Raw genomic sequence first — 19,318 nt, 5'->3', positions numbered from 1 at the left:
AAGTGATTTTAGAGGTGAGAAACAGGTTTGGAGAGTGTAAGCTAGGTCATCTTCTTGAAAGCTTCTGTGGTTCGTAAATTTAAGGAAAAGAATCTCAACCCCATTATACTTTAGATATGAGGTGTCCCCCACAAGTTTATGTATGAGACAATATAAGAATAGTCAGAGGTGAAATGATCAGATCACAAAAGCTCTAATCTAAACAATGGATTGATCCACTTTTATGAATTAACTGGAAGGTAACTGTAGACAGGTAAGGTGTGACTGGAAGAAGTATATCACTGGGTGTATTCCTTTATGGTTTATATTTTGTCCCCTCGTGAACAGAGCTGTCTGTCTACTTCCTGGCTACCATGTACTGAGCTGCTTTCCTCTGTCACAATCTTCCACCATGATGTTCTGCTTCATCTTGGCCCAGAGATATGTTATTAGCTGACCACAGACTGAATCTGAATCCGTAAGCCAAAATAATCTTTCTTGTCAGGTGTTTTGGTCACGGCAAAACAAAGCTTACTAAAACAAATCCCATATATTGTCTCATGAGCTAGGAAGCATTTTATGGGCATTTTTAGGAAAGGAACCATCTGAGCATCCCCTGGAAATCTGTTGGCCAAGTTGTAGATAACATTAAATATTTTTAGGGTGCAACATGCATGTAATTTGTGCTTGGTCTTAGTTCTCTAAAGTATAATCTGGCTAAATATTTTCTGAAGTTTCGGTTTTCTACCATAGATTAAAATTAATTTAGGAAAAATTCTTGCAAATGTTGTGGGAATAGAAATTGAAAAATAATAGTCTTGGAGTTTTATGATCATTTACATCTATTTTTTAATGAGAAGATTTTGATTAAGTTGAAAAATTAAAGGACAGGAAAGAGGTCAGTGGTAGGGAGAGGTTTTTTTTTAACCTTTTCTTCTTTTTTTAGTAGACATTTAATTTTTAAGTTTTAAAAATTTAAAATAAATGTACTTTAGCTGATACATAAAAATAAACATTATACACATTAATGGATACCATATATGGTCTTAATATTGAATTATATTAAGCATGTATATTTCCTCAAATATTTATCATTTCCTTTTGTAGAAAATATTTAAAATCCTTTCTTGTATTATTTTGAAATATACAGTCCATATTTGTTATCTACAGTTACTCCACTGAGCAAAGGCAAGGAGATGGTCTTTTTGGGGTGTGATGGCAATTGTCTATATCCTGACATTGAGACTCACATGACTACTTTTTTGAGAGTCTGAAAAGCTCACTAAAGAGGGGGAATTATACTATTTAAAATCATGTTTAGTATTGTCATGTTTGTAATAAACATATTAATTAAGATGTAAGGATATTCCTAGCTAGATGTATATCCTGCATTGAAACAGAAGAGTGATATTTTCTGTGATCTTGAACATTTAATATATTGAGTTCTTAGGTAGTATTATTTAGTATTATGTAGAATTTGTCTGTATCTTTAAACAATAAATATTATCTACAACTCTAAATATTCTCTAATAAAGCTAAATGTTCTTCGTTTGTGGTTATTCTCTTTCTAAATTTTGCATGTACTTTAGTACTTCCACTGTTATCCACCCTCTACCCGCCCCCCCCCCAAAAAAATGAATCTTTTAGTTTCACTTGCTTCTAAGTTGACTTAAAAATCACTAATTTTGGAGGTGGGCAATAATTATCTATTAGTCTTCACTAGCTTTGCTGTAGATAACTCCTCTGATATTTGGGTTATAATGAGACTGGTTTCCTGGGTTACTCTTCAGGAACCTTAAGGCCATTTTGCTGAAAACACTGACTCTTCCCTTGGACCTGTACCTCTCTGATGGGTGCCTAGGGTGAGATGAAATGTTTGCATCTTTGTCTTCCTGTGTCTCTCCTCTTTATTACTTTGGCCTTTGCAACAGGTTCTACTCAGCTCTGCATGTAAATATGTTTATCATTTAAGAAATGACTTGCCCAACAATAAAATATGGAGTTACCATGGCATAGGCTTGCCTAGTCTTTCTTTTTCCCTACTCCAGGGATGAGAGTGCCTACCACCCACCAAATACAGAAACTCCAGACTATGAAAGGAGTGACAAGAGGTAGCACCAGAGGTTGCAGAAGATTTCTGCTTATTCCCAGAAAAGACATGACTATTCCTCTTTTTTTAATTTTATCAACCTCTTTCCCTTGTTGTTCTTATTCTTTATCTATAGCCACTCAACTCCCCAGAGTTGTGAAGCTGATTTGTGAACAAGGCTTCCTCTTCTCCATTCTTTGGTCACTAAATGAAGTCTTTCTTTGTGCCCAACACTTATCTGTAGGACATATGTTTCTTGGGGGATTATCTTCCAAGGCTAAGTTAAGGAACACTATCAGAATTGAGCATCCCTAGATTAATTCTGTAAGTTTACTTAACGTGATTTCCAATGACTTCTTGCTATGATTATAATAGATGTGACTTGTAATTTAATTTTTCTTTTACTAGGAATTATTGAGAATAAGGTATGCAGAGATATAGAGGATTGAATAATAGTGGACATTACAATATTACTGCTTTTATGTTAGCTATCATCTGTTGGAAAATTCAATTTTCAAGTGTAAATATAATGTTTAGAAATTTTATTTTTGCAGGGAAGTCTAAGAAAGATACTTTTATAAATATATTCTTTTATTTACTGACAATGTAGGAGAGAGGTAAGAGCAAAAATTTCTGTTCTATGACCTGGGCTTGAAGAACATTTTAGTGCTAAATTACTGAAGTTATAATGCAAATACTGGCACATATGCTTAGGGATCTCTGCAACTTTTATAGGAGAGCCTTGGGGTATTCCTGAAAGGGTTATAGTTACTGAAACTATTCTTGTCTTTATTACATTGGCCTCCCAGTGCTATTGGAAATTTTGTACAAAAGAATGTGAAACTTGTTTCAGGAATGAAAAGGATATGTTTTGGTTTTTGAAAAATGAAAAGATTCAGTGATCAGGTTTAATTTTTGAGACTCACTTCATTTGTTTTGATTGAGGTAAATGAATATAGTTAACAGAACAGGTCTAATAAAACAAAATTATTTTCTTTTAGACAATTGCCATACTTGCTAATTTTACAAATATGTTATTTTCAAGCTGAAGTATGTAGCACTTCAGGTTGCTGTGTTTCCTAAAAGTTCAATCAGGTAGGAACACAGTTGTAGGAAGAAGGCTTTTATTCTTATGCTGTCATACAAGGGAGGCAGCAGGTAAGAATGGAATTCCCAGGCTATCTCCCTAAGAGAGAGAAATGCATGTTTTTAAATCCTATCTATGGGGCAGGCAGGTCCTTGGTCTTCCTCGTGTCAACACATGTGGAGGGGGGTCTTAGTTGCTTCTGTGCTTTTCTTCATTGTGGAACTTCTTGGGTAGCATGTTTCATTATCATCTTTAACCTCTATCTTTTACTATGATTTTTACTATGCCAATAAAGTAAAAGTTGTTATAGGGTATTCCAGTGACTAGTTTTCACATGGCTTTGCCTTCTGTAATTAGGAAAATCTCTTTGAACATCTTATTAGAAGAAAGTAAAATATTAATATTTGTTCCTATGTTTGACTGGTAATTAGCTTAAGAACTTTGCTTTTTTCAATCGCATTTTTCCTGATATATCTGTTGATCCCATAGTCTTGAGAACTGATTGAAATGACACCATTTCCTACTCTTTTCTATTTTAGTGGTTTTTTTTAAATTTTTGAAGCATATATTTAACATCATAGTTTTGGGTTGTTTTGAAACTCAGGAATTAATTTGTTTTAAGATAGAGCAAATGTATGTATCTTTTAAGGTGTTACAAAATTGCTTTTAAGTGATTCAGTAATGAGAAATACAAAATAAGAGAATAAACAGGGATTCAACATTCTACGAAGTCTGAGCAGCTTACCTTGATCTATCAAATGCTAGCCTATTTTTTGTCTACACATATTCCCATATTTTTAATATTTTCCCATATTCTGGGATCTCAGAAATTTGTGTTTAGGGCTTCTGCTATTTTCTGACCTGCAAGTCCAAATTTTGTTTTTCTGAGAGATTTCTGAGATATTTACTTAGAAATATTAAGGGGTCTGGGAACACCCCTATGGCAGCTTTTTTCTTCATGGTTTTCCTGAATATTTCCCCCTGTGTGTGCAATTTTCATGTACAAAGACCCAGAAAGGAAAGAGTACAGGGTAGTGGGTTTGATCTAGTGCTATTCTCTCCTTTCAGGTATTTTGGTTCCTCAAGTCCTGGATGCTTTGGTTGCTTTCATGAAAACTATTCACATTGCAGATACCAGAAGCTGATGCTGATCCATTAATGAGGACAAGGTTTTGAGAAGAAGGAAAAAGGTGCTTTATTGCTTTGCTAGCAAAAGAGAATATATATTGGAATCCTGACCCAGAGACAGTGATTCTAAATGCTCAGGGGAACAGTGGTCTTTAAAAGAAAAAATGCAGGGAGATTTAAGATGGTGGACTAGAGAAAGGTTGCATTCCTCGTTGCTCCACAGCTGAGGATCCAAGCAGCAGGAGTACTGCTTCTTAGCAGGGAGAAGTGGAGGTGTATTTCACTAAAACTTAACATTTGACAGTGAGACTGTCATTAAGGCTTAGAAATTTTGGGTACATTAAACAAAGAAGAATGAGTACATTGGAGCCAAGCTGGTTGCTGCAGCAGTGGCAGCAGTGGTAATGGGGCTGGTTCAGCACAGAGGAGGGAGAACACAGACAGAAACACAATGGAAACATTAGTATGGAAGAACCTGAGATCAGGAAAACAGCCTGAACTCAGTGGATACAGAGCCTGCATTGTGCACTGGTACTTGAAAAGTGCTCTGTTTCTCAACTGGCTGCAGAGAGCAGAGGCAGAGCCATCTTCAGGTGACCACGCTGCAGCTGCTGCTGCAGGAGATCATAGCAAACACTGCCACACTATTCCAGCGAGCACCTACTGTGTGACCTATAGTGTACCTAGCAGAATAGGAGTGAAACAGGCACAGAGAAGATTGTATCCAGAGGGATTCAAGTCAGAAAAGCGAAGGGGAGTCAACTCCCTTCTCCTTCGAGTGTGGTATCTCATATGAGCAGTTGAACTGGAACTGGGAATCTAAATAGGGGGTGTGAATACACTCAGGGACTAAGCCTGGGAGGGCTGTGTTCCTGGGAAGCATAAAGTGTGGAGGATTGGGTCTCATGGCCTATGAGTAGAATACATGGGAGGTTCCTGAGATCCAAACTCCTAACAGAGATCCACAGGACCTAGCCCCTACACTTTCCAGAAATTATATTGATTTAACACAAACACTGTATATATCATACCTATGAGGGGGGATTCAATCTAGAACACTCTAGGACAAGTAAAAGCTAAAAGGCCCACAGATAAGAGTGGAAGAGAAATCCCTTCCAACAAATGCATAAAACCCAACATAGGAATACAAGAAATTTGAAAAAAAATAAGCTAACACAACACCTCCTAAAATCCATAATTTACACACAACTGATCCCAATGATAGTGGAGTGGCTAATACATCAGATAAGGAATTCAGGAAAATCATTATTGAAATGATCAGTGAATTCCAAGAGAAATACAGAAAAACAACTGAATTAATTAAGGAAGTCAGTATAGAATATGAATGAGAAATTCAATAAGGAGATAGAAATATTGAAAAAGAACCAAACAGAAATATTAGAAATGAAAGACACAATAATCAAATAAAATGTGTAGTAGTCTCACTAATAGTGTAGACCATGCTAAAGACATAATCACAGAGCTGGAAGACAAAGTGGTGAGCCTTGAATATTCAGATAGCATTATAGAAAATAAAATAAGTAACTATGATCAGCATTTTAAGAACAGGAAGACAATGTTAAGAGACCAAATTTAATAATTATGGCAATTGATGAGGGTTGTGAGATGCAAGCTAATGGAATGGATAACCTCTTTGAGGAAATAATAAAGAAGAATTTTCCAAACCTGAAGAACAGATGAATATCCACCTATAGGAGGCATTCAGAATACCTAATAGACAAGATAAAAAAGGACCTCTCCATGACAAATGATAATTAAAATTCCTAACATACAGAAGAAGAGAGTTTTAAAAGCCTTAGGAGAAAAATTTCAGGCCATATGTAGAGGCAAACCCATAAAAAATCACTCCCAATTACATAAATGGAATACTATTCAAATTGAAGTCTCAGATAGACCCTAGAACAATAATACTGGGTGATTTCAACACACCTCTCCCACCATTAGATAGGTCATCCAGACATAAACTCAGTAAAGACTCTATGAACTTGAAAAATAAATCAAATGAATCTAACAGACCATCTGTAGAATATCTCATCCAACAACAGCTTAACACACTTTCTCTCAGTGGCTCATGAAACTTTCTTCAAAATAGACTGTATTTTAGGCCACAAAGCAACTCTTAGCAAATACAAAAAAAATAAAAATGATATAATTCCTCACACTTATCAGATCATAATGGAATTAAATTGTAAATCAACATGACAAAAAACCTGTAAATACATGGATTTTGGACAATACTCTCCTGAATGATGAATAGGTAATAGTAGAAATCAAGGGAGAATTTCAAAATCCTTAGACTCAAATGACAATAGTGATACAACATACCAGAACCTCTGGGACACTATGAAGGCAGTTTTAGGAGGAAAGTTTATACATATGAGTGCCTGCATAATAAAATCAGAAACATCCCAAATAAATAACCTAATGATGCATCTCAAAACCCTTGAAAAAGAATATATCAATTATAAAACCAGTAGAAGAAAGGAAATAATTAAGATCAGAACTGAGAACACAAAACAATACAAAGAATCAATGAAACAAAGAGTTGGTTCTTTGAATAGATAAACAAGATTTATAAGCCCTTACCAAACTAACAAAAAGGAAAAGAGAGAAAATCCAAATTAATAAAACTATAGATGAAAAAGAGGATATCATTATAGACATCACAGAATTCCAGTGAATCATGAGAACTATTTTGAAAACTTATACTCCAATAAATTGAAAAACCTAGAAGAAATGGATACATTTCTAAACAAATACAATCTGCCAAAACTGAATCAAGAGGACATAGAAAACCTAACAGACCAATAACTTGTAATGAAATAGAAGCACCAATTAAGAAACCTTTCCAATAAGAAAAACAACAACCAAAAAATCCCGGGACCAGATGGATCCACAGCTGAATTCCAGCAAACCTTTAAAGAAGAACTAATGCCAATACTCCTGAAATTATTTCATGACACATAGAATGGATGGAACAATTCCAAAATTTGTTATATGAAGCCAGACTCACACTCATACCAAAACCAGATAAGGACACATCAAGGAGAGAAAACTACAGACCATATCTCTAATGACTTAGATGCAAAAATACTTAATAAAATATTAGCAAGTTATGTTCAACAACATATTAAGAAGACTGTACACCATGACCAAGTTAGTTTTATTGCAACTTGAAATGCAAGGATGGTTTAATCAACAAAAGTAATTCATCACATAAATAGAATTAAGGACAGAATTCACTTTATCATCTCAATACGTACAGAGAAGGCCTTTAAACAAATTAGTTTGGCATCCATTCATGATAAAAACACTGAAGAAACTAGGGATAGAAGGAACCTATCTCAATATCATAAGAATTATATATAAAAAATCCAAACCCCACCTCACTGTAAATGGGGAAAAACTTAAAGCATTTCTATTAAAATCTGGAACAAGACAAGGATCTTCACTCTAACCACTCCTATTTAATATAGTACTAGAAATTCTAGATAGAGCAATTAGGCAAGAGAGGGAAAAAAAGGGATAAAAATGGGAAAAGAAGAAGTCAAAATATCACTGTTTGCAGGTGATATGATCCTATATCTAGAAGATCCAAAAGCTCCACCAAAAGACTGCTAGAGTTAATATAAAAATTAGACAAAGTAGCAGGTTACAAAACAAATTTATAAATCAATAGTTTTCCTCTATTCCAACAATAAATCTGCTGAGAAAGAAATCAGGAAAACATTCCAAATACAATAACTTCAAAACAAATAAACAAAAAACATGTAGGAATAAATCTAATCAAAAAGGTTACCAAGTCCTCCACAATAAAAAATGCAGAACATTAAAGAAAACCTCAGAAGATATAAAGACTTTCCAAGTTCACGGATAAGCAGAATTAACATTGTTAAAATGGCCTTCCTTCCAAAAGCAATATATACATTTCATGCTATTTCCATCAAATACCAATGACTTTCTTCACACAAGTAGGAAAAACAGTCCTAAAATTCATTTGAAAAAGTAAAAGACCCAGGAATAGCCAAACCAATTTTAAGCCAAAAAGCAATACTAGTGGCATCAAAATACCTGACTTCAAATTATACTACAGAGCTATAGTAAGAAAAACTGCATGGTCCTGGTATAAAAACAGATACATGGGCTGGGGATGTGGCTCAAGCGGTAGCACACTCGCCTGGCATGCGTGCAGCCTGGGTTCGATCCTCAGCACCACATACAAACAAAGATGTAATGTCCACCAATAACTAAAAAATAAATATTAAAAAACTCTCTCTCTCTCTCTCTCTTAAAAAAAAAAAAAACAGATACATAGACCAATGGAACAGAACAGGATACACAGAGACAAATCCCCATATCTATAGTTATCTGATCCTCCACAAAAGTGCCAAAAATGTACATTGGAGAAAAGACGGCCTTTTAAACAAATGGTGCTGGAAAAACGAGTTATCCTTATGTAAAAGAATGAAACTAGAACCTTATTTCTCACCCTGCACAAAAATCAACTCAAAATAGATCAAAGGTCTAGGAATTAGACTGTGGTACTCCTAAAGAAAACTGTGCTATCCTGGAGTCAACACTCCAGCTTTTAGTGACTTACAATGACTTTCTCAATAGCCCACCTAAAGCTCAGAAAAGAAGGTAAAGAGTTCTTTATTGGGATGCTATCAAATTAAAAAGTTTCTGTACAGCAAAGAAAACAATTAGGAATGTGAAGAGGGAACCCACAGAATAGTAGAAAATCTTTGTTAGCTACTCTTCAGACAGAGGATTAATATACAAATAATTCAAACCCTTACACCAAATAAACAAATAACCCAGTTAATAAATGGGCAAGTGAATTAAACAGACACTACTCAAAAGAAGAAATATGAATGGCTAAAAAATATGTGAAAATATGTTTAACATCATTAGGAATTAGGGAAATTCCAATCAAAACTACACTGAGATTTCATCTCACACCAACAGAGTGGTAATCACTATGAATACAAATAATAATGAATGATAAGATGCAGAGAAAAAAGAACACTTTTTTATACTGTTGGTGTATGGTAAATTAGTATATCCACTATGGAAATCATTATAAAGTCTCCTCAAAAGACTAGGCATGGAACCACCATATGACCCAATAATTCGAGTCCTCAAAATTTATCTTGAAGAATTAAAGTCATCATAAAATTGTGATACTTTCATATCCATGTTTATAACAGTGTAATTACAATAGTCAAAGTGGAACCAGCCTAAGTGTAATGTGATATATATACATACAATGGAGTTTTATTTCACCATAGGGAAAAATGAAATTATGTCCTTTGCGAGAACATGGATGAAACTAAAAACCATTATAATAAGCAAAATAAGTTAAACTCATATGAGGAAGCTAGAGAGGAAAAGGGAAAAGATAGGAGGTGGATCTCATGAAATCAAAGGGAGGTCAGTCGAAGAAAGGGAAGGCAGGGGAGGCAGTGAGGGAGTGAGGAGGTGTTGGGGAGTAATTGTGGCCAAATTATACTTTATTTTTATATTGTTTGCATATACGGATATGTAACAACAAATCCCACCATTGTGTACAACTATAATGCACCAATAAAAAATGTGGAAACAAATGCAAAGGCTAAACTCCAGATGTGTCCTAGTAGGAGTACACTTTATTCTTTGCCTTGAGAGAGCCATTTCTTACATCTACTGGTGCTAACCCAGAAGTCTAGATTCTTATATTCCTGTGCTTAGTGAGCCAAAGGACACATAACTTGGCCTAGGACAGAAATCAGGTTAATCTTGATTCTTCTAACTTAGGGAGAGTGAGAGGGACAAGAAGAAGGAAAAAAAGATCAGTTTTAAAATCAGCCACCAGTGGCAGAGCAGCGAGGTTTGTATTCAAAGCATGAAGTGGACTATTGTTACGTTGCCACTTCTCATGTTTTTGTCTACTTTTGTTTTGTTCCCAAGGATGATTTGTTTGGATCACCTATTCCACAATTGGATGAATTTGGCTCTTAAAAATAGAACTTAGTTCTATGAACTTAATTCAGCATAATGTCTCTAATTAAATCTCTCAGGGGCCCTTTTTAAGTTGTTTAATGAAGCATTTAAAAATTCATTGATACACTTAATATTCAGGTTTTGCTTTAAAGTTTGGAGCTGCTTAAGTTTTGGTTTGACTTTGTCATTTGCATAATTAATTTTAAATCTTTCTAGAATTTAAATGTTTTCTCGTAAGGAAATGATTAGGTAAACGTAAATAATTTTGGAGTATACCTACAGTGTTATTAAGATTTCCATCTCTGTGACAAAATACCTGAGAAATTCAACCTAGAGGAGGAAAGATTATTTTGGCTCATGGTTTCAGAGGTTTCATTCCATGGTCAGCTAGCTCCATTACTTTTAGCATTGCCGTGGGACAGAAAAATCATATCAGAAGGACTTTGAGAAAGAAAACTGATCACTTCATGTAAGTCAGAATGAAAGAGTAGAGAAGGAGCCAGGAACAAGATACACCTCTCTATAATACACCTCTAGTGACCTTCCTCCTTCAGCCAGGCCCCACCTCCACTAGCACCACAGGCCGTCACACTTTCAAGTACGTGGCCTTTGAGACACACTTGATATCTGTATCCACACCATCACATCTGCCTGGTTGATTGAAGGTCCATAACACTCAGAGATGTAAAGTGTGGAACCATATGTTCAGAGAAATTCCTCCTGTCACTGACAGCTTGGTTCTGTCCTGTTTGGTAATAAAAATGTTACAAACTTTAAAGAAAAAATGCAGGGGTACATGAGGATTACATAGGCTGTCCCTGAAAGAAAGTTGTGTTGTCATATGCCTTTCAGGACAGACAAGTCTAACCTTTACCTCTTTTTCCTACTTTGTGTTTTGAGTACTTTTCCTACTCTGAACTCTTATTAGGAACTTATTTGACATCTGATTGGAATTCAGGTGTTCATAGTGTCTTCCTGCCATTTTAGGCTCTAAGGTTGTTCTTATCACAGTGATGTGGGCTGTTCTTTGGTAAGGAATCTACTCACTGCAGCACAGTTTAAAACAGTCTTGCTTTAATTGTATTGTTATCTAGGCATTACAATCTCATTTATGTAGACAATCAACTTATTATCGATTTTTTCTCTACAGAAGGCAAAATCTCTGAAGATGTCTTCTAATAATGACCAGGTTGTTATCCCAATGCTACAAAGACACACCAATGGCCTCCCTGAGATGATCTCTGCTGACGGGGAAACAATTACCCAAGGAGCTGTGTTGAGTTTTCATAACATCTGCTATAGAGGACAAGAGAAGAGAGGCTCTCTGCTCCGACAAAGAACAGTTGAGAAAGAAATACTATCGAATATCAGGTATGTGCATGAACTTTTTAAAAAATCACTTTATTGACCTACCATGAACCTCATAGGCTTTGCCTATAACCAATAAGCTGCTGTGAACATTTGTATAAAAGTCTTTGTAGAGACATGTAGACACATGCTTTCTTTCCTTTTGGATAAACTATGACTGAAATGATTGGATCACTTGTTAAGTATGTTTAACTTTGAAAGGAACTGACAAATTCTTTGTAAAAATTATTGCTTCCTGTGTTTGAGAAACCAAACAATTAATGTGTCATTTAATTTTGAAGTGGGAACTAAAGTGTGGAGAGAATGGAGCATGTCTATAAAACTTTCTCACTGTCAGGTATCTCAATTAAATTGCATATGCTAGATATTGCGGTTATTAATGTTTTTCTCATTTCTAGAGAACAGAAGCTATAATTTCCTTCCACAGTGACTGGAAATGAATTTTGATTTGTTCAGACAACACAACCTACAAGTCTTTTATGTTTATTTGTTTAAAAATAAAATTGTTATTTCTAGAGCAAGTGAGAAACTTTTGGGTGGGGAGTCTCCAAGACAGGGGCAGGGGTTTACAAGAGGCCTTTAATCTGGTGTGGCTATAAACCTATATGGAATCAGATGTTTGTCCTATTTCCTTGATATTTTGTATGTGACTGTGATCTTCTGTGTTAGTAGCAGCCATCTTCCTTAGAGGCAAGGAAATGTTGAGGATGATCTATGTTTACATGTGGGTGAGAGCAAAATGTTCAGGATCTGAATGATGACTGAGCTGAGGCCTGGAGCACCGTGCAGATTGGAACTCTCTCCATGCTCTACACCTGACGTCATGTCTTCTTGTCTCTTTCTTATGTTGGTTACATTCTGAGTAGGAGAATAATAGTGGATGCAAAACTGTCATTTTTAGCTGCATGAATCAATAGATTTGACTAATGAACAGTTGAGAGCATTTTGTGAAACATAATCAAGAAAATGTGGGTACTTCAGATTTTGTGGTGAAAGAGGCAGGAAGTAACAGGAATTGAATACGGGAAGGTTTGAATAGCTGTAAAGTGCACACTGTTTGCTTATATGTTCTAGCTAGCACCTCCATGCACCGTCTCCTCTAATCAAGGTTCACATTGAGTGTGCCTGAATGGTGTACTTCTTGGTAAAGGAGGAGATCATCATCTGTGTTTCCTACTGTCCCACTGCACTGCATTTGCTCCCCTCCCTGTGTCTCTTTCCTTACTCATTGCCATTAGTTTTTTTGGCAATCATTTGAGAGCAGGCTGTTCATGTGATGCTCCTTCACCCCTAACTCCTTCTTAGTTTGCAGAAAGGACTCTTTTATGTATAATCTCCAGTTGTTTTCTGGCAGCAGCTGAGGGGAAATATAGCCTCAGAATGAAGGAAGGAGTGGTCCTCAGGGCTGCCCATCACCTTGCTCCTCACATAGCTGACTGGCTACCACATCATGTCTCTGCAGGCTCATACAATCTGGTATTTTTGTCCCAACCCCTCCTGGTGATGTTAATATCGATCACCTGGCTGTGTTGCTGTCTGCAAACTTCACCATAATGGACATTATTAATATTATGCGGCAGATGCTCTGACAATGTTTAAGAATCCTGCTCCTCATTGAGCTGCAACTTACCAGCTTCAGTTCCCATTTGTGGATGCTGTGTGGATCAGCAACACGGTGGTAGTAATTTTTTATTTTATCATCTCATAGTTTTGCATTCTTGTAGGGAAATAGTTTCATTCATGGTCCTTTCTTTCATTCATTGTACTGACTCATGAATTCCTATTTCATTCAACAGCATTCAGTACCAATGCATGGTTATGGTTATTTATCTTGATACACCTATTATTATTCCTGGTTTGGTCAGTGGAAAATCTTTCCAAGTGAGTTCCCTTTGTCCTTTTTTATTTTGACTTATCCCCTAATTCTTTGAGGACTTCCTTAACACTGCTAGAAGTTCCAGATACTAATGTGCATGATGGCAGGACTTGTAATTTCACCTACTTGGTGGGCTGAGGCAGGGGGATCACATGTTTGTGGACAACCTGGCAGCGTAGAGATAGCATGACTCAAAAGAAAATTTAAAAGTGGCTGTGGATGTAGTTCAAAATTAGAGAGCTTGCCTAGCATGAATGAGACCCCACAGAAGTTCCAGATTCACCATATAATTACCTTGCCAGACCTGGGGCCAGCTGCTGTTCATTCCTGTGGAGGATGGTATTTACAAACCAACATCTGGGTGTTTAGAATGCTCACTGCTATTAGTGTGTCATTGCTCCTAGGGTCTTCTAAATGGATAGACCTAGAGAATATATGTATGCATGTACACACACACACACACACTCATGTATACACATACATTTATAACATTGTTTAAACAAATGCCTCTGTGTGCGCACATGCACATGGATTTGGCCAAGAGGGGTAAAAGGAGTGGTGGGTGGAGTGACTGCTCCCACAGCACCTTGGGAGTTTTCCATCTATACTTTTCTATAATTCTCTGTATAGATTAAAAACTATGAGTTTGCATTAATGCACCAATTCCAATTGAATGAGATTCTGTTCTCAGAAATTTTATAGTCTAATGGTTGCACAAAACTAGAGCATTTTTACTTTGTTATTGTGGTGTGATAGAAGGATTAAAAGGTTCAATGTTAACTTGTAACCCTAAATTGAAAGTTCCAAGATCATGGAGTTTGAGAAAATGGATATGTTGACTGAGCATGTGTATAGGGAGGTGGGACATGCTCCAAGAATATCCTTGACACCACTTTTCCACAAACAAAACAAAACCAAAGAATTAACCACTGTTCATTAAAATGTAATAGATGTGATAGGAATCCGTAAGGTGAGTTTTATTTCACACATTTATAATTCAGTATGTTACTTATTATGGGAGATGGATGAAGGATAAAATAGTGACAGTATGACACAGTTCTTGTTCACAATCTCTTCACAGTATAATAAGGAGAATCAATATATACAAACACCATAAAGCAATAAACAACAGTGAGCCATGACTATCTTTCTTCCCTCCCTCCCTCTCTCCTCTCTCTCCCTCTCTTCTTCCCTCCCTCTCTTCCTTCCTTTCTCCTTCCTTCCCTTCTTCCTTTATTTACTTCTCTTTTTTTCCTGTGGATCAAAGCCAGGGCCTTGTGCATGCTATGCAATCACTTTACTATCAAGCTATGTACTCAACCCTTTTTATTTAGAGACAGTGTATTGCTAAGTTTCCCAGGTGGCCTCAAACATGCTATCCTCCTACCTCGTCTTCCCAAGTACTTGGGAGGCATGGGCCACTGCACCCAGCTAGAATGGCTTTTAAGGTGTGAAAGAAGTATGGAAGGGGTTGGGGACATAGATCAGTAGTAGAGCACATGCCTAGCATGTGCAAGGTCCTGGGCTCAATCTCCAGTACAGGGAAGGTTTGGAGGCAGAGGGTAGGGTGGGGAGACCAGGGAATCGTGGAACTTACACTAGAACAGAGACCAGCAAAACACTTTCTGTGAAGGGCCAAATCATAAATTATTTTGTACTTTTTGGGGCATTCAACTGGGTTGAAAATAAATTCTGCTTTTGTAGCATGGAAACAACTATAGATACTATATAACCCAACAAGTGTGGTTGTGTCTCAAACCACTGTTTATGAAGACACAGGTGACCTGCTGTAGTGTTGCTGTTTCCTTGGCTAGAATATCGACTCTGAGAGGGATAGAATCTTTTTCTTTTTGTTTTTCTGCTTTTGTTGTTGTTGTTTGTTTGTTTGTTTGTTTTGTTCTCAGCTCTATCCCATGTCATGGAAGAGTGTTTCATCTGTACATCATATACACTTAATGTTGTGTTGTGTCACAGAGGTAGAATTAGCCACTGTTCTACTTTGGAATCCTTGCATTTGTGATTGTACATCATTGTTTTCTGTTAAGGCTAGAGTTTAGTGTCAAAGCAAGCAAATTTATTTGTCTTAACCCATCAAAGTTCAGTATAGTTCAGGAATAATTCAGGATTACTTGGTCTTTATTTGACTAGGTATTACAAAAATCTGGAAAACTCGGGCTGGGGTTGTGGCTCAGCGGTAGAACGCTTGCTTGCCTTGCATGTGTGAAGCACTGGGTTTGATCCTTAGCTCCACATAAAAATAAATAAATAAAGATATTGTATTCATCACTAAAAATTATAATAATATTTTTAAAAATCTGGAAAACTCTTCTGACAGTGAAACCTTAGTAAATATCAAACTTGTTTGGTCATTTTAGAATCAGAGACTAGGTAGCTATTAATAAAAAAAAAAAAAAGATGCACTGTTACAGATGAACCCACCTTGACGTTTCCCAATCATTGCTATGTCTTCCCATTGGGAGGTGAAAGGCTACTAAAGAATAAGTGATATTCCTGTTACAGTTTGTTCCAGGGTTATGGAATTCTCATTGTCTCTGATGTTTCAGTGAGAGGTTCCTCAGTTAGTGAGCAAAGTGAAACGTGCACTTCACGTTAGTTTCCAGCAAGTCCTAGTATAATGGTGACAGATCAGGTGCCACAAGCAAGTGAATGCTAAGACCCTCTTGGATGTGAGCACTGTGTGGAAGTTGTGCTGGGAAATTTATAACCTCTGTGGGAGTCATCATCTAAGAATGAAGTAGCTGTCAGCTTTGATCTTGCATGTGGAATAAATACTGTTTTCTATGTAGAATACATCTTGACCTCTGTACAATTTTTAAAGGGAGACTAGATGTAGACACCAGCATTCTGAATGAGATAAATGAGGCCTCTGTTTCATCATGCCTGTGTACCCACAGTGGCTCTGCTATAATTTTTTTTTCCTTTTCCTACCCCATCTGAAGATTCACTACCCTCATGGCTCTGTAGGAAATTTACTTATGCCTGGATGTTCTTAAATGACATCGCCTAATAAGTGATGTTTCTAATTCTAAAATGAGCTCTTGGACACTTAACAAAGAAGGAGCTGATCTATGGTGAGAGTGTGTTTCCTTTTCTAATTGTTGAGACTTTTTGTTAGTGTTAAGCACCTGTGATGCTTCCTTATCCTCTGAAGTGCTCCATTCTAGCTTTTCATTTCTACTTAAGATATGTTGGGTTTTGGTCTGATGAGATATTAGCGGTGACATCACTACTTCTCATAGCCTCCAAGTCAGTGGTTGATGGATTGTTTAGGGCTGGCTAGGTAGCAAGTGAGGTCAGTGGAAGGTACTAATCATTGAACAATTCTCAGAAGCTCTCATGTACTTCTACACTGTGCTGGGAGGCGCTGACTTTACTGGAGAGAATCTGTTACTTATTTCATGGAACTTTTGATGTTGTTGCTGGGGATGGAGCCCATGGCCTCCTGCATGCTAACTGCTGTCTCTGCAACTGATCTATATTCCCAGGACAATTTCAAGGAATTTTTTGGATGTGTCATTTTCCAAAAGGGATAAGTGATTTAGAAAATAAATGGAAGGAATTTAGAGGAACTTAGCCATCTTTCTTGTGGGTATTGACTAGGACTGACGTCTTTTGTATACTGAACTTCTATTAGTCATCAATTCTATTTTTTTCTCTTTGATTTGGTACTTGTTTACTGTTTGCTATTTCATCAGACTTTCTTGACTGTATTCAGTGCAGACTGCAAAGTAATAGAGAATGAAATGAAACAATGAGTCATTTTTTTGTGTTAAAATGAAACAATGAGTCATTTTTTTTGTGTGTGTGTGTTTCCAGTGGGATCATGAAACCTGGCCTCAATGCCATCATGGGATCCCCAGGTGGAGACAAATCTTTGTGAGTATAACAAAATATAAGTAAGCTTTTTCTGTGCAATTTTGGTATGTTTTTTAAAAAATCACCTTATAACTGGGCATGTTGCTGCACACCTATAATCCCAGCGGCTCAGGAGGCTGAGACAGGAGGATCACGAATTCAAAGCCAGCCTTAGCAAAAACAATGCACTAAGAAACTCAGTGAGACCCTGTCTCTACACAAAATACAAAATAGGGCTGGGGATGTGGTTCAGTGGTTGAGTGTCTCTGAGCTGAATCTCTGGTACCAAAAAAAAAAAAAAAAAATCACTTTACAGAGCAGGTGTTGGTTAAGCCTTTGCTGTACATTTCCAATCTGGTCCTATGTGCTGGAGATAACATGCAGTCAGACTGGCTTATCCTAAGGACCAGAAAGTCCTATTAGGCCACCTTCACTCACACAGCATAAAAGGTGATTGACATAAAGTTATTGGACATATTATAAAGCAATGTGGATGAAAAAGTAGGGAATAATGTTAAAAGTGGGGAGAAGAACTGATACAACAGCTAGAATGATATCACTGTCCTAAAAAGGGCATACTGCCATTCCTCTCTACCTTTCCATTTAATTCCACTATCAATCTTTCGTTGAAGATAAATCTTAGAAAAAAGAGCACATCGCCTAGTTGGATCTTCTAAGGTCAGACAGCTGGGAGAATCACTTGAGGGGTCTGTGCTGGACAAGCTAAATTTTTCTTGCATTTTTATTTTTGAGCTTTTTGTATATAATGAAAAGGAAAGTGAGAATTGTGTACCTATATGGGTATAGATAAAATTTTAGTTATACCATGTACTTCTTGACTAGTACATTTTCTAATGCACAAAATTTGGTTTCAGGATAACTAAGTGATATGGCCTGAGTGGAGAGAAAAAAAATAACTCAGAAAATATCTGTCTTTGTATAGGTTGTTAGATATCTTAGCTGCAAGGAAAGATCCATGTGGATTATCTGGAGAAGTTTTGATAAATGGAGTACATCAGCCTGCCAATTTCAGATATAATTCAGGTTATGTGGTACAAGTAAGTATCAGTGAGTTTGATTTTTATGTTTCTTCCTTTTCTATGTGGGAAAGAACCTTGGATTGTCATTTTGTGTGCTCCCAGATGAATACCTGACATGCTCATGGAACCATCTTTCAATACTGTAGGTCTTCATAAAATTCCATAAGATTGATAGTGGAATTAATGAAAAGGTAGAGAGGATCCACAGTATGACCCTTTTAGGATAGTGATATTCTTGCTGTTGTATCACTTTCAAAAGTGTCTGCTGTTATACTTTTTGCCTTTCCTTCAAATTTCTGATTCCTCTAGAAGATGCCTTTGGTAAACCATCATGCAAAACAGTGTGAGTCATCATAATTACATGTGCTTCCTGTGGCTGTGCATTTGTGAATGAAATGACTCCCTTGGGCTCTGTAGCTGTCTGTATGGGGGATGACTATAGTTCACAGAGTTAAAAGTTCCCCATCACCTAGAATGTTACATTGCATATGTTTCTTCTGAGGATTAAATTACATACATCAGAGTGATGGTCTTAGAAAAAACTCTTTGTCTCATTCAAATACTATTTGTCTTAAGGATGATGTTGTGGTGCACACCCTGACAGTAAGAGAAAACTTACAGTTCTCAGCAGCTCTTCGACTACCAAATATGACAAATCATGAAAAAAATGAGAGGGTTAATGATATTATGGAAGAGTTAAATCTGGATGACATGGCAAATTGCAAGGTAATGTGGGGGAAAAAAACCTGATCAATCATAGCCAGAAAAAGGATCCCTGTGTAGATAATATGACCCTTAATCATAAATGTCCTATAATATGCATGGTCAAAAGTGGCCGCTTTCTTTAACAATGAGAAAAGCAACTAGTTGCA

General features: G+C 36.6%; 1 protein-coding gene across 4 annotated transcripts in view; it reads left to right on the top strand.

Moving 5' to 3' along the window:
• Window positions 1–19,318, top strand: part of LOC308654069 (broad substrate specificity ATP-binding cassette transporter ABCG2-like) — a 61,125-nt gene that overhangs the window by 12,889 nt on the left and 28,918 nt on the right. Inside the window, exons 2-7 of one of the 4 annotated variants that reach the window (XM_081302990.1) lie at window positions 328–457; window positions 4,224–4,345; window positions 11,437–11,657; window positions 17,368–17,427; window positions 18,350–18,464; window positions 19,023–19,172. In XM_081302990.1, coding sequence (XP_081159116.1) covers window positions 11,455–11,657; window positions 17,368–17,427; window positions 18,350–18,464; window positions 19,023–19,172 — 528 coding nt within the window. In that variant the 5' untranslated portion in view covers window positions 328–457; window positions 4,224–4,345; window positions 11,437–11,454. The remainder of the gene's footprint in view (window positions 1–327; window positions 458–4,223; window positions 4,346–11,436; window positions 11,658–17,367; window positions 17,428–18,349; window positions 18,465–19,022; window positions 19,173–19,318) is intronic. The other 3 variants (XM_081302989.1, XM_081302991.1, XM_081302988.1) reach the window with 3 other exon arrangements.

This window comes from Spermophilus citellus (assembly GCF_964194105.1).
Source record: "Spermophilus citellus genome assembly, chromosome: 8".
NCBI lineage: Eukaryota > Metazoa > Chordata > Mammalia > Rodentia > Sciuridae > Spermophilus > Spermophilus citellus.
Note: the sequence above shows the minus strand (reverse complement) of the source record. Positions and strands in the feature narration are given on the sequence as shown.